This window comes from Microtus ochrogaster, chromosome 4, assembly GCF_000317375.1.
Source record: "Microtus ochrogaster isolate Prairie Vole_2 chromosome 4, MicOch1.0, whole genome shotgun sequence".
Taxonomy (NCBI): Eukaryota; Metazoa; Chordata; class Mammalia; order Rodentia; family Cricetidae; genus Microtus; species Microtus ochrogaster.
Genome location: NC_022011.1, coordinates 45,486,897 through 45,511,242, shown reverse-complemented (window position 1 = coordinate 45,511,242; position 24,346 = coordinate 45,486,897). Strand labels below are relative to the sequence as shown.

Genomic DNA, 24,346 nt, shown 5'->3' with positions numbered 1-24,346 from the left:
GCAGTGACGCGCGCGTGCGTGCGGCTCCCGGGAAGCCTGTGCACCGCAGTCCTGTGAAGTCCCACTCTTTCCTGCCTGACTTGCTTCTCTCCTGCTATTCTGCCTCCAGCTGTGGGGGCGTCAAAGAAAAAGATGAGATCAAGTTGAGGGGAAAAATTGTCTGATTTCTTGAGCCCTTTGTTTCTCAGGTCCCTGGCAGGCGGGGCTGGCTGGGAGCTGGTAGTCCCCGGGACCCACTAAACTGGTGGAGGAGTGCCAGGGACCAGTGGTCCTGGACAGGGACAAGTTGGTACAGGTACCTGCAGGAGGTGGCGAGCAGGCATGTGTGCTTGGTGTGGCTCGCGATGCCTCAACTTCCTACCTCTGTCTCTTTTTAGAATCAAGCACCTCCAGGTCTCTACACAAAGACTCAGGACCCTGCCAAAGCACCCAACAGCCCAGATGTCCTTGAGATAGAATTTAAAAAAGGTACGTGCCCATCCATGCAGAATAAGGGTAAGTGGACTGAAGGGGCCCTGCTCCTTTCCCCTTCCTGCCTGGGATGCAGGCCCTCTAACTCCTTGCATTCCTGGAAGCGAGAGCACAGGCAGGGCCTTTAAAGGCTCCCAACCATATGAGCTTCCAAGCTTGGGAGGAGAGAGGCTGTACTCCAGTGCACTGACATCAGATCTTGTCGGAGAGCTTTCTGTCCCAAAGTAGCTGGCTTTGGGAGAGTCACTCTCTATGTCCTTGAGCCTCAGTTTTCCGCATCTATAAAATGGAGGTGGGAGTACCTGCTATTTTCCTAGCATGCAAGGAGTTCTGTAGGGAGGGCATCCAGCCAGGTGCTGCCACCAGGAAGTACTTAGTAGTGGTTAGTCTGCCACATAGTTGGCCTCAGGGACTCCATTGAGACTCCACTCAGAAAGCTGGGCCCATCTGGGGTCTCCAGTCCCTGGACTCAAAGCTACTGCCCCTCTGGTTCCCTTCTCTTGCCCTGGAGGAAGGAATGAGGCATGGACTCGTGTAGTGATTGAAACGGAGCCCAGCTGAGAGGGTACAGGGAAACAGAAGGGGACTCTTTTAGGAGGCTTCCTGAAGGAGACGGTACCTAGCAGAAGAAGCTAGGGAGGCAGGAGGTTACACATCCACCAATAGCCCCCAGGCTGAAACATAAGCAAGAGACAGTCTCTGATGGCTCAGACTCTCCAAGGGACCTCAGAATTGGAGGACAGGGTGATGGGGGATGGTAGAGGCTCTGTGTGTCCCTAGCTGCTATAACCTTGTGGAACTTATCTCTCTGGGGCTGAGGTAAAAGCCACGGAAAGGCTGTTTAGAGGTTCCCAGCATAAGGTATGGATGGAGTGAGGGTATGGTACCGGAACGGGTTGCTGCCCCCTCTAGCCTCTCCCAAGGAGCAGCCTCACCTGCCTATGGCTACCTTCTTTGTTCCTCTTCAACTGTGTCAACTTGAATCTCACACTACCCAGGGACTAAAGAGGCCTTGGTTGGGACCCTAAACACGGGGGCAGCATTGAGTCCCCTCAAGCCTTCTGTTGGGAAGGGGCCTCCCTGGAGCTTTACTCTGAGCAGATGGTAGGATGTGCCAGGCCACACTGCAGGATTCTCTCACAGGGCCCGTCAGCCCCTGGGAGCTGGGAGAGCAGAGGGCGGGAGGTAAGCAGGAGGTGTGGGGAGTCCCAGGCACAAGCCTCCAACAGCCCATCCTGGAGGAGCAGGGCAGCCCCAAGCGGAGTTGGAGAAGAGAGGGCTATCTGAGAAAAAGAGGGAGGCGCCCTCCCTTGCCTAGTCCTCATTCACTCTCTAGTTAATTTATTTGAAGTTTTAATCTAATTATTAACTATTTTAAAAGCTAAGAGGCTTTCTCCGGCGGCAGCACCAACAATGTCAACCTCTCCTCCCCAGGCAGGCCCCATCCAAGGCCCCAGCGTTGGGTGATAATAGGACCAGGGATGGAGAGAAAGAGGGAGGCGAGGGGTAGGGGGTGGCGAGGGGGCTTAAGGTTCATTATTGGGCAGACTTACATTTAATAGCAATTTACAACCAAGTTATAAAACCCCTGGAAATGGGGGTTAAGAATGGTGAGGCTGTCAGCGCCCTGAGCAGAGCCCCTCCAAACGGCGCCTGGCTAATAAAGACTCCAAAGCCGCTATTGAGCCCTGATTGGCACCCGATGGCTCGCTACATGGTAATGAGCCAGGCAGATGGGTGGGGGATTAGCCGCCAACTTTGAACGGCTTTTCTTTGTCACTGTTACGGCTCTCTTGTTAGCCCCCTAATACATTTATTACCCATTTCACACCGCTCGAGAAAGTGCCCCCTCGCTATTCAAAGTCAACCCCAAACCCACCCACTGCCCCCTCCCCACCACCCCCCTCGACATGGCCCTTCCCTGGCTGAGCCTCGGCTGTCTCCCTCCTGCCACCTCAGACAACACATTTCAGAATTCATGGGTGTCTGCTGGAGTGAGCACCACCCCCAGATCATCCATCAGGTGGCTTTCTGAGGGTCTGGGGTACAAGGCTGGGACCGAGAGGTCCCTGTCCGCCTGGCAAGCATGGCAGAGCACTGCTTAGATGCATGTGTGTATGCACGCGCATGCACACACGCCTGTGCGTACTCGAAGGGTCTGCCTGCACCTCGGCCAGGCGGCCCCTGGGTAGCTGGTGGGGACAGAAGGTGCTCACTGGTAAGACAATGACGAAGCGTGAAATTCAATTAGTTCAGGGCCTGGTTCCAATTTCACAGCCCCTAAATGCTAAAGGGGCAGAGAGAATGGGAGGGAGGGGGCGAGCGTTTTTATTGCATTTTTCCCTTTCATTCTGGGGGGCTTTCTGGCCCCTTCTCTCCCCCCAGCACAGGGCTTTGAAGGAGTCATTGGGACTCCATATCTGTCACATCCATTTAAGGCGATGTGGGTGGAGGGAGAGGGTGGGGTGGTGGGCACAGGCTGCTCTGTTGAGCCCCAGCCTGGAGGCCCACTGCTCTCTCTCTGTCTGCCCCAGGGGTCCCTGTGAAGGTGACAAACGTCAAAGATGGCACTACCCACCACACTTCCTTGGAGCTCTTCATGTACCTGAACGAAGTTGCGTGAGTGTCCATAGACTTCGCCGTCTCCCAGGACTGCCACCGCCGGCAAGCGCTGGCTTGGATCGGGGTGACGAGTGGTCACAGCAGAGGTTCATGACCTGGAGATCTGACTGTCCGGGCCCTGTAGACTGAGTCTCTCAGCCCATGTTGGTTTAACAGGCGCATCCTGGTGTCTATTAACCCACAACCCATGATGATAAAAGGCCCCAAGGCTACCACTACCTCCTATGATCGGTCCAGCTGGGGCTGCAGGCCTTTGGTTGAGCCAGGCATCCGGACACAAAGAAAAATGAGTCTTAATGAGGCCGGGGGCCAAGTAAATCCCAGTTCAGAGGTAACAGGTGAAACAGGTGTCACTCTGCGTGACCCAGACGGGGCCTTGGTTTACCCAGCGTCCCCTGGGGCCTGTCTTCCCAACTCGGGTGCTCTCTAAGTTGAGCCTTAGAACCTGAGATAGAGCCAGTATGCCCATAAGCTGCTCTGTAGGCAAGCCAAAGCCACCTGCTCAGTAGGTGGCTGCACCTGAATCCAAGTGACCTGTTCTTCCCAGGGGCAAGCACGGAGTGGGTCGCATTGACATCGTGGAGAACCGCTTCATTGGAATGAAATCCCGGGGTAAGTGTGTGAGGCACCTGCTGGGGCCTACTCTGGCACCTCCCAAAGCAGGCCCCATCCGTACCATTTGGATGTCACCATTCACCCGACACCATGGGGCTTACCCTTCTTTCTCTCTACCCCATGAAGTGAGGACTGTGGCCTTTGCTGCACCCCCCCCAACTCACACACACACACACACACACACACACACACACACACTTCCCAGGTGCTGTGAACGAGGCTGCCTCTAGAGGAGGGAGGGGTCTAGGAGAGAGGTCGGCCTAGAGGTCAGGCTGTCTTGTGTCGCAGGCGGGCCAGCCTCTTGGGCCAGCCAGGTTAAGAGGCGGACCATGCAGGGCCAATTTCGTGGTCATTAAGGCATTTCTCTAGCACCAGGCGGGCAGTAGAGTGGGACTCTTGCCAGGGAGGGCGCTGTGAGTTACACACAGGAACCCTGAACAGGCCAGCCCGGTTCTGGCATGTCTCCAAGGCCTTTTTGCCAGGGACAGATAGACCCTACTTTTCTGTGGTATGCCCACTTTGGCTGGTGTCGGCTGCCACCATGGGGCCATCAGATCCTCTTCTTGGCTGGGGGATGGAGAATTAGTTGATCCCAGGGTGATGGGGGGTTGGTGCCTTGGTGTTTTCATGATTCCTTATCATCAGTCATGTGCCATCCCTGGTCCCTGCCAGTCTGTGTGTGTGTGTGTGTGTGTGTGACCAATGCTGCAGTGTTTTTAGGGGCTTCTTCTTATTTTGGTGCTTAGGGCCCCTGAACTGGCTACCTGAATATTTAAATACCAGTGACATACTGCTAAGGACTTCAGATCACTTAGCTTCCACATTGATTGTAGAAGAAAATGGCCAAATAAAAGAGGCCTAGGTTCAGTCCCAGCCCTAGTCCTGGGGACTTTTCAAATTGAGATTCTAAGTCCCAAGAGAGCTGATGGGCTCTCAGCTGTTAGGGGAGATGAAGATCCAGAGACCTGCCCTGGTGAGCTTGGGCTGGTAATCTCTGGGCCTCAGTTTCCCCTAACGTATCTGCCTCTGCCAGTTGGGCAGAGCTAGAGTTGTCCCTTCCCAGATTGATCATCTTGAGAACGAGCACCACTGCTGCTCTCCGAGGCCTTGTAAAGAACAATGCGCTAATGAGTGTCTCTCTTCGTTCCCTGTCTACCTTTGTCTCTAACCTATTTAGCATCTGATTAAAAGCCCCTTTGTCTCCACCTGCCCTTGAGAGCCACACAAAGGAATTCCTCCAAGGCAGCTCCACGTGGGGCCTTGGGAGAAACTAGCACCTAGTTTTACAGATGGGGAAACCAAGACCCTGACGGGGCAAGGGCTTACTCTAAGTTACAGGCAGCATTCAGAGGGGCATCCGCCCAGGGAGGCCTGGGGAAGAGGTCTAAGAGCCTAGGGTGTGGAGATGGACAGATCCAGGTTCGAATCTACCCACGATAGTATGCACAGCTTCTGTGGAGGTGGTTCATCAGTGGCTTCAGTCCCCAGGGGATTCCGGGGGAGCACAAAAGCAGCCTTACACCCTCTGGGATCCAGTGCAACTCAGGTATGTCAGATACCCATCAGACCCTTCCTGGGCCCGTGGAGGATACCATTAATTGGTTGCAGCAATGTCCCGTTGATCCAAATGCAGCTCAGTGCTACTGGGGGGGGGGGGGGTTGCTGCCATTCTAACAGGCTAGTTACTGATGTCCTTTCCCGGGAAGATAAGGGTTGGCCAGACCCGACACAGTCGTCCTGCCGGTCAGAGAAACAAAACTGGGAAGAAGGAGGTGATGATAAAGGCCTGGCCTGCAGCAGTCAGGGTAGAGAAGCTGGAGACGATGGCGGTGGAATATCTCCCACCTGGTTGAAACTGAGATGGACAGAGAGGATAGAGGAGGCAGGGGCTGGAGGAGACAGCTGGCCTGGTGGTGGTGGGCTCTCTGAAGACCTAACGTTGAAGGCCAAGGCTTTGGCACCCAGCCCGAGTCCTGGTCCTGACTTTGTCTCCATCGAGAATCAACTGAACCTCCTGAGCCTTGACTTCTTGACGTGTGAGATGGGTTTGGGTGCTGTGTCCTGACGGTAGGCCACCCTCCTGATAGAGACCCCCTAGAAGAGCCACAGCATGAAATCAAGTGTGTCCCGGCTGGATTGGCTCCTTGTCACCCACAGAAAAGCCTGGCGCTCAGTCCTCAACTCTGCCTAGATATCGTGGGTGTCTCTAAAAGCTCAGGATTTTACAGTCTCCGGGAGGGAGATTGCTACATGACCTTAGGCAAGTAGCTTTCAGGCTAGGAAATACCGATCTTCAGAAGGAAGGGGCCAGCTCCCCAGGAGTCCTCGCTTGCCAGTTTTTATGCTTGGTAATTTTAGGGTATCCCTGTTTGTATTTCTGCACGCCAAACATTTCTCTGTGAAAGCAAAAACAGACAATTAATGAGGGTCCTATGGACTCCCCTTGAGGAGTTTATTAGGTGTATTAGGTAACAGCGAGACTGTTAATCATTGATTATGCCGAGGGCAGAGCTGGGGTGTTCCGGATCTCCGTGTATGTGGGGGGAAATGTCATTTGTATTGATTTTACAAAGCTGGTAATTGACATTCATTAAGAGCCTGATTCTTTTTTCTTAGGGGGCAGGAGCATAGGGAATTGGGCAGCATAGCACCCTGGGTCTGGGTGGCCTGGCTGGAAGGCCTTGTGTGGAACCATGGGGTCAGGGGCTGCGTGCTGGGAGAGCCTCAGGGAGTGGCTTCGCTGTTTTTGCCTATTCCCTCCTCCTTATCACATTATCTTTTTAACTCTGGAGGGGGGCTAATTAAGTGAAGTAAATTAAATCTGTGGGGAGGAGAAGGAAGAGGCAGGCAGGAGGGAGCCCAGGAAGGAGCCTCCTGGATGTGTCTGTTCCTCCTGCCTGCCTCTATGTGTCCTTTACCTCAGCCTCTCTGGCCTGGCTCTCAAGCCCTCTCTCCCCTTCTGCCTTGTCCCACCTGGCCTGGCCTTCCCTTCATGGCTGCTTCCCCCCCCCCGCCCCCCTTCCCCGTCTCCCCATGCTGGCCTTTTCTCCCCTCGCTGCTGGCCCCCCACCTCCGCCCACCAGACCTGGTCAGCTTCTTCTCTCACAAGCTTCCTTCTTTCCTTCATCTTTCCATTCTCTCTCCCACTTGCCCCCTGAACTTCATTTCCAAGAGAGTAACAACTCGCTTGCCCTTTGATCCAGCCTTCCTGCCTGTCTATCCAGCACCCCCTGCCGCCCACCAGTCCTGTTTGGCCATCCCAGAAGCTGTGCTCACATGGAGTATGACAGACGGACAGCAAGGGCAGACTTGTGAAGCAGGAGACTTGGCCCAGCAGCTCAGAGATGGCTAGTCTCAGAGACCCAGTCTGATCCACAGGATGGGCCACCTGGGCTCAAGAGCCTAGAAAATAGCTTAGACTCCCACCCTGACTTGCTTCTCGTCACCATGGCAACCATCTCAAGTCTTGTCCCTAGTACCTAAGAAAGGAGACCTTGGGCTCCAGTCGATACCTGTCCACCTCCCAGTCCCTTCCCTGAGTGCCAGAGCCTTGGGTTCAAGTACCCTAGCCGCTGACTCCTATGTGTTAGGTAGAGGCTATTCATTTCTAGCACAGTTCTCAGCCCAAGCCAAGCCTCAGTCTTGAACTGATAAGAATTTGAGCTGCTGTGGCTGTGTGGTCCCCACCTTTTCCTCTTGTCCACTCTCCGCTTCCCAGCACCCCTGCTCCTTGGCCTCCCCAGCCCCCCCCACCTTTCCTAGCAGCAATTAGGGTGTGATTGAAGCTGCTCCACAGAGGGCTGCTGACACCTCTGTCTTTCCCGTAAACACGGGGAGATGAAAATAGACACTTGGAGCCGCGGTGCGTGTCACTCTGAAGATATCTGTTGTCTATTCCACAGCCGCGCAGCTCAGCTGTCATTTCCTCCTCTTTGCACGGTGGTTTGTATGCCGACTGTCAAAAGCCCCCAAATCCATAGTCTTTTAGAATCAAGTTTCTGTCACCGGTTTTTTTTTTTCCAGAAGAAATACAGAAATCATCTGTACCCCCTGCCCCTGCCAAGAGAGTGGATAGCTTTAAAATACACACACACACACACACACACACACACACACACACACACGAGAACTAAAACCAAGCCTTTTGATTAGTCGATTAGTCACAATTAACTTTGAGACCACCTGGAATGGGATTGGGAATATTAATTGTGCTCACGTCTCTTGGCTGGGACTTTGCTGTATGCCTGTGACCTTCAAGCTGCCGGCTGACAGCCATGAGGCTGGTGCTGAGAGCTCTAAGGAAGACGGGTTCTGCCCACCTTTCTGTCTGCTCTTTGCTGCTGGTGCCGCTGGTCTCATTTTCTCAGGGACACCTGTCATGGGCAGTACCCGCTGTATCTTGGGCCCCTGGTGGCTCTTTCCAGAATCCTAGACACTGCCTGTGTTCTCCTCCTCCTGGACTGTTGAGGGTCATGCTGTGGAGACACCTCAGTGGTTCTCTCCAGGACTGGTTGTGAATCTCAATGCTTGCTCTCGGGACATGTCTGAGGTTAGCCTGTAAGACGCAGGTACTTAGCAACTTTCTGTTTTCCTGTCAGGGCTCAGAGGGGGTGGTGAGTGGGACCAAGGCCACACAGTCCAGCCAGATGCAATGTCAATTGGCTGAGATTTCTGGTTCCAACTCCAGCTCTGGACAGACAGCTTGGCTGTGTCTCCAGTGACTTGGAAAGGAGAGACTTGCAAAGAAGGCATTTGGGTCCCCAGAACTTGAGAACATGGCGGCCTCAGACCTGGGATGCTGCCTCCGCCACTACCTATATCCAGTGTAAGGACAGGTGTCTCCAAGCTATGACAAAATAGATCCTCACAAGGCCCCTGCTGCCTTAGTGTTAGCACCTGCTCTGTGTCCAGAGGTGACCCACAGGTCATGCAAAGTCACTTTGTCACATTGTTGGTCTTCCTAGGGTAACAGAACCTGCCTTGAATCTTATTTTATCGCTGCCATTTTGGAGGCAGGTACTTCCTGCAACTATCTGTCTTTTTGAACAGCCTGCTGGGTCACTGGGCCTTTCCTGGTGACTTGGGACCATCCAAAGACACTGGTAGGTGGAGCCATCCTGTCCCAAGGAGTGACTTCAACCTCTGTGCTGAGAATTGTGATGTTGGGTCTTGTTTGGTCTGGGTTTATTTTTTGAGGCAGAATCTCAGGTAACCAAGCTGGCCTTGAACTCCTCCTGATCCTCTGGCCTCTACCTCCAAGCCTCCCGAGTGCTGGGATTACAGATGTAGAACCACACATCCAGCTCAGAAAGTTACCGGAGTTGTTGGGAGGGGGTGCGGTACTGAGGACTGAACCCAGGGTGTGTGCCAGGCAAGCGCCCTATCACTTTGTTTTTGGTTTTCTCTGTTATGGGTCACTAGTTGCTGTTTTTAGACACCCTTGTGCTCTGAGGCCCAGGCAGGTCTCAAACTAACAGCCTCCACCACCTGCCTCTATCTCCCTGGTGCTGGAATTACAGGCATGTCCCACCAGGACCTGCTTCTCCTGGCTGAGGTCTTGGGTTCCCTGCCCTCAGGCTGTCAGCAGTGGCTTTTCTTGGTCCTCCTGCCTGTCACTGCCTCCAGCTGCCTTTCTGCCTCCCTGGACATTGCTATGGGAATGAGGAGGCCCAGGGGTCTCGTGCACAAAAGTGAGGACATCCAGGGTGTGGTGGGGAGCGAGGTCACAGGGAGATTCAGGAAGGTGGAGGACATTGTCTAGAATGGCAGCCTCACAAGAAAGAGGTATATGGGTGTGTGTGTTATGTGTGTTAAGCATTTTTAAACTATCATAAAAATAAAGACAACATAACTTCTTTTAGAGACAGGGTCTCTCTATATAGCCTTGGCTGACTTGAAACTCAGAGATCCACCTGCCTCTGCCTCCTCGGTGCTGGGATTAAAGGTGCTACCACACCCAGCTCAAACATCCCTTTTAGGTGCGTAGCCTGGTGGGTGACATTAGCATGCATCGCCACCTTCCTTAGCAGGCATCGCCACTTTCCTCTCAGGGGGCTTTTTCCCTTGCTCGGACTGGAATGCTATCCCCTTTAAATACTTGCCCCTCATTTCCCTATGCACCCAGCAGCCACCTGCTATTTGCACATCTGGAAATGGAGGAATGCAGGATTTGGCTTTATAGAACAGGTTTATTTCATTTGGTGGACTTCATTAGTCTTGAGATGGGATCTTCTGTAGCCCAGGCTGGCCTTGAATTTGCTCTGTAGCTGAGGGCGACTTTGAACTTCTGACCCTGCTTGTCTCCACCTCCCAAGTACTTGGATTACAGTGTTGTTCTTTTACACCAGTTTGTATGGTGCTGGGGTGGATCCCAGGACAAGGGCCTCTGGCCTCTTAGGCAAACCCTGTCCTATGGAGCCCCACCCCCAGTCAGAACCTGTCTGCTTGTTGTCTCTGAGATAGGGTTTCATCATGGTGCCCAGGCTAGCCTTGAATTTGTGCTCCTCCATCCTCAGCTTCCATCGGTGCTTTGTAGAGCAAGGGGATTGGCTAGCATGGCACTGTGGCTGGGTTTGTGAATGAACGGTGCTGGCGTACATGTGTATATCAGTGTGGAAAGATGGCAGCAAGCTGCCAGGACAGCTGAACAGCTCTCTTCAGCATCGTGTGTTGAGAAGAAAAGGTTCAAGGGGATGGTACTGCTCCTGTCCCTCCTCCATCAGGACAGTGGACACAGGTTCTGTCCAAGGTCATACCAGAGCAGGGCCTGGCTCCAGAACAGGTAGAGTCCTGCCTCTTGGCACCTCTGTGTTGCACAGATCAGGGATCCAGGGGCCTGGATTCCATTCCCTCTCTGTCAAGTCCATTTGCAGGGGCTCGGCTTCCCCATCTGTACAGTGGAGCCGCTGCTCAAGCCCTAAGTAACCCCAGCGATCTCTGGAGAGACACGTGTGTGTGCTTACATGTTCATGTGTGTGTGCACGCAGCGGCCTCCCCCTCCCCAGACTCCCTGGTGGAAGGAAGGAAGGGATATTTGGGGCCCTGGGCTCCACCGTAGTTGGTTTAATTACAGGTTTTCAACTGCAGGCCGGTGGGCATGCATTGGGGAGGGGGTGCGCTGCTCAGAAACCCTGTCATTTTCCCGCGTCTGAGGGCCTCTTCAAAGGGGGCATCTAGACATTTTCTCCACAAGCCGCAGAGTGGACTGTCGTGGCCCCAGCATGAACATAATGACAGACGCATTTTGCAGCAAGCTGGGAGTGAATGGGTCCGACCGGCTTCTCTCCTGTCAGACAAGTCATTATTTTTTCTTTCTTTCTTTTTTTTTTTTTTTTTGTCATTTGCTGACAGTTTCAGTTTCATGTGTTTCGTGCAGTCTCTCCCTTTTTCCCCCTGCCTGGAAAAATGGCTAGGTATCTACGAGACCCCAGCAGGGACCATCCTGTACCACGCTCATTTAGACATAGAGGCCTTCACCATGGATCGGGAAGTACGCAAAATCAAGCAGGGCCTGGGCCTCAAATTCGCAGAGCTCGTGTACACGGGTATGTACAACTCATCTGTCCCCAGAGCCACACCCTCAGGCCCCATCTCCTTCAGAACTCAGAAGTACAAGCGGAAGGGTTAGGCCCAGGGTGAGGAAGCAGAAGGGACAGTGGGATTGGCCTTTTCAGTGCTCTTCCGTACCTAGTGTCGGAGGACTCTGTGTCATTACCAGTGTTAGCCAGCCTGAATCCAACAGGTACCGGGTATTGGCAAGATGTATGGACAACCTGCATTGTTCCCACAAGTCTCCCAGGTCGTCCACAGCTCATTTTACAGATAAGGGGGCAAGCAAGGGGAGGGGGACCCTACTAGTCTGTCCATAGGAGATGCTCCCTACTGACCTTCAGTGGGGGACAACAGAAGGGGACATGTGTACCCAGCATGTGTGGCCACATCTTCCAGACGAGCAGTGCCCGCTCCGGGACCCAGACTCTAGACGGCACATACAGTCTTCATAGTGACAACCAAGGGTCTTAAGCTGGAGTCCATGCCAGCCCCCGCTGTCGCCCAGTTTTCTGCAACTTGTGAGCTAAGAGTCATTTTAAGCTTTTTTCTTTTAAACTTTTAAAAGGTTGAAAAGGGGGAAAAAAAACCTTTCATGACATATGAAATTTAAATCCACAAATAGTTCCAAGGGACACAGCCTTCATGTCCCTGTGGTCTGTGACAGCTGTTTGAGCTGCGGTGGCAGAGACCTGGAGGTACACACACTGTAACGGTGACACTGGTCCTGGGTGTGATGACACAGCCTGTCATCCCAGCACTCCTAATCTGTGAGTTTGAGGCAAGCCTGGGCTACACAGTGAGACTCTGTCTTTACAAAGAACGAAACAGAGCTGAGTGTGCCATTGCATACCTGTAATCCAGGCTCGCATGCATGCACACCCACACTCATTTTTAGGAGACATTTCCTGATCTTGTCTGTAAGTTTGGGGGATCCCGTCAGACTGCCAACCTTGGCAGCTCTGAGGACCGGAAGTCTGGGTGTCTGGATAGAGTATGTCGATCACGGGCACCTGGCCGAGCCCTCTGGTCACGCCTGTCCCCGTCCCCATCCTCCCGGACCTGCTGGAATTCATCCCAGGGTCTCAAGAGAGCACGCTGGCTCGATTGGCTGGCTTTCCTTCTTGCTGCCATTGTTCTCGCAGCTTTGAAGCCCAATCTCCCCCTCTCCAGGTACAGACAGGTGTTTAAATATCATTGTTTCCTACGGGCTCTGCGGGATCTCAGTGCTGAGAGGTGGATTTTGGTTACAAAGTGGGATTGACATTAAGACGTGGCAGGGTGTGAGGGAGGGCAGAGAGCACCTGGCCTGAGAGCCCAGGAGGCATCCCTGAGGGCCAAGTCAGGCAGAGGACAGAGAGAGAGGGGGGGGGGGGGACAACGGGCCCCACGGTGTCAGCATCTGTCACTGTCCTTCTGGCGCTGGGCACCTGCTGAGTCTTACCTGACTTCGGCTGCACAGAAGTGGGGACCTGAGGCCCAGGCAGATGAAGATACTTAATCAAAGTTTTAATGACTGATAATTTACAGTGGTCGAGCCTGAGACTGGCTGGCTTTAAAAGCCAGGGTCACTCCCACGGGACCTGGGAAGCTGCTAGCTAGCAAGGAATGGTTCGGGGGTGCTGTGAGACACAGGAAGTCCTGACTGCAGGCTCCGTGCCTGGGCTAAGTCCCTGCTCTGTCAGCCAGCAATGAGCCCCGTAAATCCCAAAATGAGGCTGAGCGATTAGGAGCTTTCAAAGGAAACAAAACGTTGGAGTAGCGAGAGGAGCAAGGCTTAGACCAGGTCATTACCACTGATATTAACTCTGCCTGAGTCCTTTAATGTCCAGGTGTCCACAGAGGTCAAAGCCAGCCCTCTGGCAGTCCAAAGTGCTGTTTGATTGGTCCCTTGCTGGAAGGAGACATGCTGTAGACCCAGCTTAGCTGGATGCTGTCCCTCACCCTCTCTGCTCCTCAGCTTCCCTATCTGAAGAGTAGAAATGGTGACTCCAGGGGCCAAGGGTGTGGATGCACCGTGCATCAGGGACAGTGCCAGCAAGTGCTACATCACTAAGGCCTTGGTGTGGTTTCCAGTGTGGGAGCCGGGAGGCTTTGCCTTTAGTTGGCTGAATGGTCTTGGCCCCTGGACCTCAGTTTCTCCTCCTGTAAATTTCAAAGGTGCCAGACTGAAGACGTGCTAATCACCGCCCACTGATTACCCCTGGTTCACAGCCCACCTCTTTGCTGTAGCAGTTTGTTTTATGTGGCCTCAAGGCACAAATGGGGAGCTGGGCAGACATAGGAAGTCCTGCTCCTGGGTTCACAGGATTCCAGAACCACTGTCCCCCTGTCTTTGTGAGTCTCGGTCCACCTAGCTATCTCCCTCTGCCTTCTCCATTTCCAGAGTTCCCTACTGGCTACATGGGGTTCTGGGATACTCTCTTCTTCCAGGTCAGCCTTCAGGACCCCAAAGGGGCCTGGTGGAACTTACTTGGCAGCTGTAGCTCACCCAGTAGACATGGGGCCACCTCACCTATCGTCAACATGAAGATATAATGTACAACTTTAACTGACATTTGTCCCCATCAGAAATGGGGCCTGTATCCCGGGCCTAGGAGAGGGACGCCCTCTGCAGCTCAGCCCCAAGACCCTCACAGGCTTGGACATGCAGGATCTCCTTTGCACTGTGGGACCAGACTCACTGGCCCATTTCAGGCTGGGTCCACTGGGAAAAGAAGCTTGAGTCAAAAACCTCTATGGGCTACAGACAGAGATCCCAAGAAACAGCAGGGTCCATAGCAGAGGCTCCTACACTGCTCTCTGCCCTTCCTATCTCCAGCTCCATCTCCCAGCCTCCCAGCCTGGGAGGATAATGGGCTAATTATCCCAACTGAGAAAAGCAGACTCTAGGCAGGATACAGAGATGGGGGCATGTCCCTGCCCAAAGAATCCAATGGTGTGTCTTTAAAGTCCCTTGTTTAGAAGTATTCCATCAGACCTGGAATCTGCCATGATCCTGCTGTGTGACTTTGGACAAGTCCTTTCCTTCTCTGGGCCTGTCTCCCAGAGAAGACAGTGACAGTGAGGGGTTGCCAGAGGTCACACAGTGTTTAAACAGCAGAGTTAAGTTCTCATTGGATCCACACATTTCCTGAAGAGCAGTTGAGTAATCATATCTTGCTATGTACTAGGGAAAACAGTCCTCAGGAGGTCTATCCTGTGTCTGGGTAGAAGTGACCTGTGAACTAACATGGTGGAGGCTATCTCCCTGTCTGGCATGCACGCTCTCTCTCTCTTTCTCTCTCTCCCTCTCTCTCTCCTGTCTTTCTCTCTCTCCTCTCTCTCTCTCTCTCTCTCTCTCTCTCTCTCTCTCTCTCTCTCTCTGTCTCTGTCTCTGTCTCTCATACACCCCCCCCCACACACACACCAGACTGAGCCTCCCTGTTCCCCGTGCTGTCCCCTCTAGGCCTCTAACTGTAGCTGGGCCCTGCTGACCTACCATCTTATCAGGGCAGGAGATCGCAGGCCATCTGGCCTCCACAGCTGCCCAGGTGGGCTCACCTTCCTGGTTCTTTCAAAAAAAAACCTTGTGCCTAGCCTGCCCTTCCCCCAATCCTGACTCCAGCCACCTGCTTTCCCTCTGTCCCAGGCTCCCTGCTCTCACCCAAAGGAGTAGCTGTCCAAGGACAGTGGGCTCTAGGGGGAGGACGTGTACTATGTTCCCTAGTCCCCTATAGCCTTCAACACCGTGTGCAAACAGCCAGTGCTCCAGTCATAGAGAGGAAAGTGCCTATCATCACAGGAGACAGTCCGTACCCTCTAGCCCAATCCAGGCCCCACTTACAGCCTCTGTCAGCTTGAACAAACTCTTCCTCTCCTTCTGTGGAAATACAGGCTCTCTGAGTTCTTGTTCCCGGGCTGTAAGGTTGTCTGTGAGCTGACTTGATATACATCTGGTAATATTCACAGGGCAGAGAGAACAGTTCAGGTGTCTGCCCAGGGCACCACTCAAAGGAGCGCCGCATACCCTGTGCTTGTTGGGTGCCCGGGCTGTGGTATTCCCACTGTGCAAGAAGGGAGACAGCTGAAGACCATGGAGCCCATGGCCTGTCTGACCAAAAACCAGGGTGACAGTCCTGGATACCCATGACATGTGCCTCTGAGCCCTATCGGAGGATTCCTATCATCATCACTGAAATGGAGCACCCATGGGTCGGGGCCAGATCTTTCTGTGACTCCTGTGCACACCTACATGAGGCAGGGGTATTCTTCCTCCTGACCCTTATGCAGTGGTTGCCTTTGGGGGACAAGGAGGTCACTTCTTGACCCATGTATCCCTTGCATGATTATGGGATGGGGCACAACTGTGGATTCCTCAATGCATTAACAGTGATACATGCCAGCGCTCACAAGTGAGTAAGGCAGACCTGAGACCCAGACCATACGGGGTAAAGCCTGGAGTTCTCCTCCTCTACCCCCTTCCTTCCTGTGCCCTGGCCTGAGGCCCAGCGGGACCCTCCCCAACACCTTCGTGGTTTCCTCCCCACAGGTTTCTGGCACAGCCCTGAGTGTGAATTTGTCCGCCACTGCATCGCCAAGTCCCAGGAGCGGGTGGAAGGGAAGGTGCAGGTGTCCGTCTTCAAGGGCCAGGTGTACATCCTTGGCCGGGAGTCTCCACTCTCACTGTACAATGAAGAGCTGGTGAGGTAGGTTCCCTGTGCCGCAGCCCGTCATCTGTGGGCAGCTTTCCCAGCACATTCTTGTTGATTTCATGTCAAGCTCTCTGTGGGGGACCAGGGGAATATTATGATGGACAAATATCTGTAACATCATGGACCCCACAATAGGCCATTTGGGGAGGAAAGTGTCATTCAAATGAGCCATGGGCTAGGGATGTGGCTCGGTTGGTAGAGTGCCTGCTTACATGAAGCCCAGGGTTCCAGCCCCATCACCGCACAAGCTGGGTGTGGTGGTGACATCATCCTAGCACTCAGGAGGTAGAAGCAGGAGGATCAGCAGTTCAGTGTCATTTTCTGATGCGTATGAAATTCATCCTGAGCCACAGGAGACTGTCTCAAAAAAATAAGACAACAAAGGAAAGGAAGCCAGGCAGGCTGAAATATGGAATTAGGAAAAATTGCAGAGTTGGAAAAGAAGCAAGATAGTCTCGCTGGGTATAAAAGTTAGGCTGTGGAGCAACTTCCTTGATAGGATACAAGAGTTTGGTAGACTCCAGGGGGCAGCACCTCTGATTCTGAGCCTGGGAAGAGCTTGGGAAAATCCAGACATGCAAAGACACCTGGGAGAGAGGGAACTAAGAAGCCAGGTTAAGAGATTGAGCTAGATAATAAGGAGGACAGGATCGGATCTTCTGGTCCTTGTGTCTGCTCTGAGGAGTGGGTTCTCACTGGCAAGGGCTGACACTGGCAAGGGTTGGTCACAAGGGTGCCAGTGAGAAATGCTGGCAGGCTCGACTGGGTTGGTGATCTCAGAAAAGCAGACTAAGTCAACCCACCTTTAGGAGTTGAAGTGCAGGAACACCCTAGAGATGACAAGGCATGGGGGGGGCGCATTTTCCATCAATGGTGCCAATAGAACCCAAGGCACTCACCAGGCAGTGCTCAGCCACTGACCCACACCCCAGCTGTATGGGGGAGTAAGTGCTGAGGGAGGTGAGAGGTAAGTGACAAGCACCTTAAGTGTGGGTCTTATCTGAGATAGCCCAGGAGAACCCATCTTGTCTGCTTTGGGGCAATGAGTACAGAATAGAGTGACACTGGAGGGCCTCAAGCCTGTTGTTCTGTATGGACAGAAGGGGCCACATAAAGCCGAGGAAGGTAAATAGGGAACTCAGAGGGAGCCTCGAGGAGCTTCCTTCTGGAAGGACCAAGCCGAGGGTGACGGACGTTGGGGAAACCTATGGCAGATAGTGAGCTAGCTAAGCTGATTCGATCTAAACTCCTCCACATCAATGCCTAGAGTTTGTTTTGACTTAGGAGACAAGGGAGACACAAGGTTTTCTTGTAACTGAGGGTAGCCTGCCCTGGGAAGCCCAGTCATGTCCCCTGGGTGTCACTTGGCCAGGCTGTGAATGGGGACAAGCCCACAGAGCCAGGCAGAATGACCTGAGGAGGACCCCAGCCCCAGCTGGCTCAGGCAAGGCCTGCCCTGCCCTCCCGGGGACCACTTGGAATTAAGTACGAGTTTTGTTTGGCAGTCAATATTATTTTTCTCCTTCCCCTCTCTCTGCCATATTGAGTTTCTTCCCCCCCACTTCAATCTCTCTAAACACTTTATAAGCCATAAATATAACCGAATCAGTTTAGATCAGTCGGGGTAAATGTCAAATTATCTTCTCTCTTTCTCTCTCTGGCTCTTTCTCCCCTCCCCCTCCAAATGAACAGCCTCTAATAACCTGCCCAACCCTTCATTAAACCTTACAGTCTCACTCAGGGAGATTAAATGAATAAAGTAAAAAGGGAAAGGGGGGAAAAAAGAGAAAAGCAGAAGCAGTTATTCTCACTGCGTCTCCGACCATTTCCCTTTTCTTTTTGATTTCTACATCGCTGACTTGAAAGCCCTTGAGTGACAGCGTCACAGGGACCAGCGAGGAAGCTGCGAGAGGTAGCAGAGCTGGAAATGCCGGGCGCAGTAGGTAGAAAGTAATGTAATTACAGAGCAGGTCAGAGCCACTCGAATGAGCAAAAATAAAAGCACAGAGGTTTTTCTGTAGACCGTCAGAGGCGGTAAAAAAAATCATTGTAAACTCTGTTTCCACCCCCCCCCCCCATACACACCAAAGCACTATTCAAAAAAGAAGCTTTCCGTTCCCAAACAAGCACGGCTTGGGACTCTGGGCAGCCTCACGGAGCAGGTCTGTCCTTGTTGGGGCCCTCTCTGCAGGGCTCCTCGAGCTGTTTGTCCAGCTTGTCTTGGACGTGGGGAGGGTTTTGTTGTTTCTGTTTGTTTGTTTTTGTGATGAGGTCTCACGGAGCCCAGGCTTTCTGCAGATTCAGTATAAGAGGATGACCTTGAACGCCTGTCCTTCAGCCTCTACCTCCTATGGTCTATGATATAGAGAGTTTGTTGTGACTTGGGAGACTTGGAGGTGAAGATGGGTGAGGGAAGGGCTCCGTGGCCAGCCTGCTCCCAGGATGGTAACTAAAGGCAAGGACTTTGGACAGAGGTGAGGCTGGATTTCCAGAGCCCGCTTGACAGGAGGTGGAGAGCAAGTGATGTTAGCTTGTGTGTTCCCAGCGCTGCAAATGCACCCAGGCAAGCAAGGCTTGTTCATTATAATTGCACAAATTGGTACCCTAGTCTAGACCAGCCTGACATCCTCTCCTCCTGAGGGAGCACACTGGTTAGCTCCTGATGTCATCAGGACCCAAATCTCAAAGGGAACTCTGGAGAAGAAAGGGAAAAACAGGAGAAAGGTCATGGAAGGCAGAGCATGGGGTGACTTCAGGACCTGAAAAACATCAAGGTTAAAACTCAAGGCTCCCATGGGACATGGACAGAGACTCCTTTTGGTTTTTAGGGGGAGACGAAGGTGAAGAGACAGGGTTTTGCTATATATGTAGCCTAGGCTAGCTTTCACCTCTCAACCCTGGTGCTGGGGTTATAGGTGAGGCCACCTTTCTTCATTTGTCCTTAGAAGAGATCCAGAGTTGAGTTGGAGGTGTAGCTCAGCGGTATAACACTTCCTTTGAATGTGCAAAACCAGGGCCACCAGAAACAGGAGGGGGGTGTTCCAGAGAACCAGAGGCATGACCTCAGTCACGTGGTGGCAGGTACTTCTCACCTGCTTCCCAGTCTTACCTCTTTGGAAAGGACTCCTGAGGGGATAGGCCATCTCCTTGTCCTCAAGAACCTTGAGATTGCTTTGCTGTGAGGCTGGCACTGTGCCAGACTAAAGACAAGGGCGTGATTAAGAACAACATGGAAGTCAGGGGTAACTGAGACTGCAGAGCCCCGAGCGCCAAACTTATCCAGGTGCTGGGTGACAGTGGTATTTGTGCCTGTAGCCTGTGACACTCTTTTGTTGTTGTTTTGTTTTGTTTTGGTTGTTTGTTTGTTTTTCGAGACAGGGATTTCCTATGTAGCCCTGGCTGTCCTGGTACTTGCTCTGTAGACCAGGTCAGCCTCAAACTCACAGAAATATGCCTGTCTCTGTCTCTTGAGTGCTGGGATTTAAAGACATGCACCACCACCACTTGCCCTGGCCCAGCTGGCCCAAGAGTGCTTAAAAAATGTCTGAATGAATGATGGATGGATGGATGGATGGATGGATGGATGGACGGATGGATGGATGGGATGTAAGTCATAGCAAGTGCTTGCCATGTTCTAGCTCCATGACTTCATGTGAGCCCTTGACAATGATGAGAGTCACTGGTATTCACATTCCCAAGGTGCACTTTCATCGCCGGGAACTGGCATGCTTCCCTGGGCTCTCTGAGTTGGCAGGCATAGTTGCCAGTCCTGGATGGCTTCCAGGGAGGATGCTGCTAGGGGTGGAGCTGCAGAGGGGAGGACAGCTTTACTGAGCTCAACAGCAGATGACAGATACTGTCAGACCATGGGTATCTGGGTCAGGATGGTTCTGTAAGGTCTGCATGGTTTGACAAACCAGGGTGAAGGTGACTCTATGGGAATCCGTGCTGTAAATGCCTCCCAGGAAGCCCATCATCTCCTCCAGTCTGTAAACATCGGATGCTGAAGGCCGTTTCAGGCTCTGTGGAGGACCTCAGTTTACAAATGGCAGGAGGAAGTCACAGACCCAGAGTTAGCTGAGCTGGGACTCAACCTGGTGCCTCTTTGCACTCAGGGTAGAGGCTTCTGGGCACTACTTGGCCATCAGCTGCTGGCATGGCACCTGACCCAGTGCAGAGCTCCCAGAATATGCTGAACAGAGAGGGGCTGGGCAGCGGGGAGCGGCCAGGCATCGCTAAGCTCTGCTCTTTCTTCACAGCATGAATGTGCAGGGCGATTATGAGCCCATTGATGCTACTGGCTTCATCAACATCAACTCGCTCAGGTGAGAGACTCTGGGCCATGCCGATCATCAGAAGTCTCCGGCTATAGGCAGCGGGGTCTGATGTTCCGCTGACCCCTCACGCACCATGTCCCTGTCCATCCACCTGTAGCTCCTCCACCCAAAAAGTTCCCATTCTCAGCAGGCCTGATAGGCAACAGAATCTGAGGGAGTGGACATTTGACTCCCTGGATTCTATCCTGGCCTCTAACAATTGCCCTAATGCCTCCAGTCACAAGGACACTGTGAGCTCCTAGACTGGACAGACCGTATAGGGAAATGGCCGGAAAGGCAAAAGAATCTTTACATCACTGTCCCCAGCTGGAGGTCAAGGCAACAAGTCACTGAGGCCTGGAGGTTGTATGCAATACCTGAAGTTACTTGGACCCAGGGTCTCAGACCCCACTCCAAGCTCTAGGAGGGTACCCCTGCCCCACGGGTGTGATGACGTTCTCACAGGAGCCTATGGGAATCGAGCTCACAGCTACAGATGCTGGTACACAGCAGGGCTCAGCAACTTGCCCCCCCCCCTTAGGGCTGTTGTGCTCAAAGCGAGGTCATCGTGACAGCTGTTCCTGGGCTCTTTCCTAGTTTATTTTAGTTCTTTTTAAATTTTTTATTTTATTTATGCGTATGCTTTGTGTATATGGAAATCAGAGACCACTTTGGAAGGCCAGTTCTCGCCTTCTACCATGCAGGCCCGAGGTTTCAAACTCAGAACTTGAAACTTGGCAGCAAGCACCTTTACTCACTGAGCCATCTTGCCAGCCCCTAGTTTATTTTAATTTGTTCAGAGATTTTGAAAGTTCCTCAGACCCGGGCCCAGAATAGTTAAGTAACTCGAAGAGAGTCACACAGAGTCAGTGGTGCTGAGTGAGGAAGACCAACTCTGGGTTTTCCATTGCCAGCTCCTGACGCATGGGGTTGTGTCAGGAAGACAGAGATGGCCTCTCCTGACTAGCAGCATGCCTTGGTTCCCGGGAGCCACCCCAGGTCTGCAGAGACCTCTGCAGCCAGACTTCCCAGGCCCCTCCACCTTCTGCCTCCTGCTGCCTGTAGTTTATAACCCCATAAACCTTTTGAAAAGGCCAGAACATAATGGCCTCTTCATTTCTCCTATTGCCTGTTAAATGCTTTATCTTCAACAATGACAAACAATGTTTCCCCCCTCTGATAAATTAATTACATTATCCTGATTGGAGGAGCCAGGGGAGGCTAGGGCAGGAGAGGGGACCGAAGAAAAAGACAACTTCACACACATCTTAACAAACAGCTGCCCCCACCGCCCCCATCCCGCCTGAATTAATTGAAGGGAGCACATGTTGTTATTGTGAAATTACATTTTTCTTTGTTTTCCATCTGGTTTACAGGCTGAAGGAATACCATCGCCTTCAGAGCAAGGTCACCGGCAAATAGACCCTGACAAAGAGGAGCTGGCCTCCCACTCTGCAGCTCTCCCAGGCTTCAGTGCTAATTGTTGTGATAAATTTGTAACTGTGGCTTGTTCTCCCACCACCTGACTGGGGATGCTGTGTGCCCCCCCCACCCCAGGCTTTGTTCCCTAGTCCCCCATAACCTACAAAATGGTCATCCCAGGGAAGGGGAGGGTGGGGGCAGCTGCAGAGAGTGTAAAATGGCAATTAAAAGAAGCCACATTAGTCTTTGTCTCTGCCTGTGTGCATGTGTGCTCACGCCTAGCCCGACCTCTGTGTCTTCCTTTAAACAATGTTTTATGTTACACATACACACATATGCATACATACGTATGTACCTATATGTGTGTGTATGTACATACACATATGCATACACACACTCACATGCACACACTGGGGGTGGGGGTGCACATGAGTGCAGGTAGGTACCCGCAGATCTCTGAAGCATTGAATCTCCTGGTGCTGGAGTTACAGGACATTGTGAGCCATCAGACATGGGTGCTAAGAACCAAGCTTGGTTCTTTGCGAGAGCAGCAAGCACTTTTAAGCACTTAACCACTGGGGCATCTCTCCACACTCCTAGGGTGGACAGTCTCCAGGCCGCTGGAGGTTCAACCACTCTTTAGCTGTATTTGAGAGCATGTTGCCAGCCCTTGCACTTGAAAGTCTTAAATATGGTGACGACGACGCCACATCAAATGTCCCCAGTACAGCTGAGTGGCTTTAGAGAAGCCTAAAAGGAGAGGAAGATGCAGAATTTTTTTTTTTAAAGATTTATTTATTATGTATACAACATTCCTTCCATGTATGTTTGCATGCCAGAAGAGGGCACCAGATCTCATGACAGATGGTTGTGAGCCACCATGTGGTTGCTGGGAATTGAACTCAGGACCTCTGAAAGAGCAGCCAGTGCTCTTAACCTCTGAGCCATCTCTCCAGTCTGAAGATGCAGAATTTAAAGGCTCTTTGAGGTGCCCAGGCTGCATGGCCAGACACCTGAACTGAATCTTAGCCCCAGGAGTTAGTTAGCCTGTGCACCTGGTCAGAAGTGAAGACAAGACCCTAGGTATCCTGGGTGCCAGACAAAGCAGGGAGAGGGGACCTGGGGTTATGGTTTGGCATGCATAGAAGCGAGGTTCTGAGTTCAAATCCCCAGAGCCTACATAAAAAGCCTGGAAGCTGCCTGCCATCCCAGTACCCGAGAGGAGCCACGGGCTTGCTGGTCCACCTAAGTAAACTGAAACCTCCTGCTCCAGGCTGTTAGTCACCCGGTGTCCCCTCATCTTGGGTGAGGGGGTTTAAAAGTTTACCTTTATTTATTATGAGGAATGCACTCATGTTGCAGTATGCGTGTGGAAGCTAGAAGGCAGCTTGCAGGAGTCAATCCAACTCAACCTGCCAGGCGTTGCAGCAGGCCCCTGAGCCACGTCATCAACACCCAAAGCATCTTCTCTGGGAAGACCCCAACATCAGCTGCTCTGAGCCCAGCCTGGTTCTGGACCCTGGGAATCTCCACACTGCTGCCTTTGTCCACTGGGGTTCCTTTCAAACTTCCTTGACTGTAAATGTCCATGTTAATAATGAATGATCCCAGCCCCATGAAACATCACTACACACACACACACACACACACACACACACACACACGCACGCACGCACGCACGCACGCACGCACGCACGGCTACCAGGTAGGTGTGGCGGTGCATGCCTGCAATCCAGATGTTCGATTGCCAGGAGACAGGCAGGCCACTCAACGTGATCTCACTGCATTGTCACGTGGCATCGCGAGCTAGGGGAGGCAACAGAAAACTCAGTCGTAGACTAGAGCCTGGCTCACCCCTGCATCTTGTATATTTAGACACTAGCTTACCATCACCCAGTTCCAACGCTGCCTATATTTCCCATTCCTTTTTCATTCACTTTTGTTCTGTTTTTATAATGTTTTCTGTAGTTATTTAGTTAAAAGATAAATTGGGTTGTGGTGGTGGCATGTGCTTTTAATCCCAGAACTCAGGAGGCAGAGGCAGGCGGATCTCTGTGAGTTCAAGGACAGCCTGGTCTACAGAGCCTACAGAGCGAGTTCCAAGACAGACTTCAAAGCTACAGAGAAACCCTGTCTCGAAAAACAAAACAAACAAACAAAAAAAAAAAACAAAGGAAAAAACCCACATGTCTAGGGTTTCTGGGCATTGAACTCAGGATCTCTTACATCTAAACTCTACCGCTAAGCCACATACCCAGCCCCACCCACGAGAAAATGCACACACACACAGTGCATATACAGACAAGTAGGCACACACATATACAAAACAAGATAATTAATCAATTGGAAATAAAATCTGGGGCTGGAGAAATGGCTCAGAGGTTAAGAGCACTAGCTCCTCTTTCAGAGGATCCGGGTTCAATTCCCAGCACCCACATGGCAGCTCACAACTGTCTGTAACTCCAGTCCCTGGGAATCTGACACCTTCACACCAACTCACATGAAATAAAGTTAAATAAATTATTTTTTAAAAAAAGAAAATAAAGCCGGGCGGTGGTGGCGCACGCCTTTAATCCCAGCACTTGGGAGGCAGAGGTAGGCGGATCTCTGTGAGTTCGAGACCAGCCTGGTCTACAAGAGCTAGTTCCAGGACAGGCT

At 52.3% G+C, this 24,346-nt stretch overlaps 1 protein-coding gene across 1 annotated transcript in view; it reads left to right on the top strand.

Annotated features, from left to right (window-relative positions):
- The window catches only part of Ass1 (argininosuccinate synthase 1), a 48,683-nt gene extending 26,744 nt beyond the window's left edge, over positions 1-21,939 (top strand). Inside the window, exons 10-16 of the mRNA XM_005346102.3 lie at positions 378-468; positions 3,006-3,090; positions 3,641-3,705; positions 11,121-11,252; positions 15,788-15,944; positions 20,210-20,275; positions 21,643-21,939. Of these exons, the coding sequence (XP_005346159.1) occupies positions 378-468; positions 3,006-3,090; positions 3,641-3,705; positions 11,121-11,252; positions 15,788-15,944; positions 20,210-20,275; positions 21,643-21,688 (642 nt within the window). The 3' untranslated portion in view covers positions 21,689-21,939. The remainder of the gene's footprint in view (positions 1-377; positions 469-3,005; positions 3,091-3,640; positions 3,706-11,120; positions 11,253-15,787; positions 15,945-20,209; positions 20,276-21,642) is intronic.
- The last annotated feature ends 2,407 nt before the right edge of the window (positions 21,940-24,346 follow it).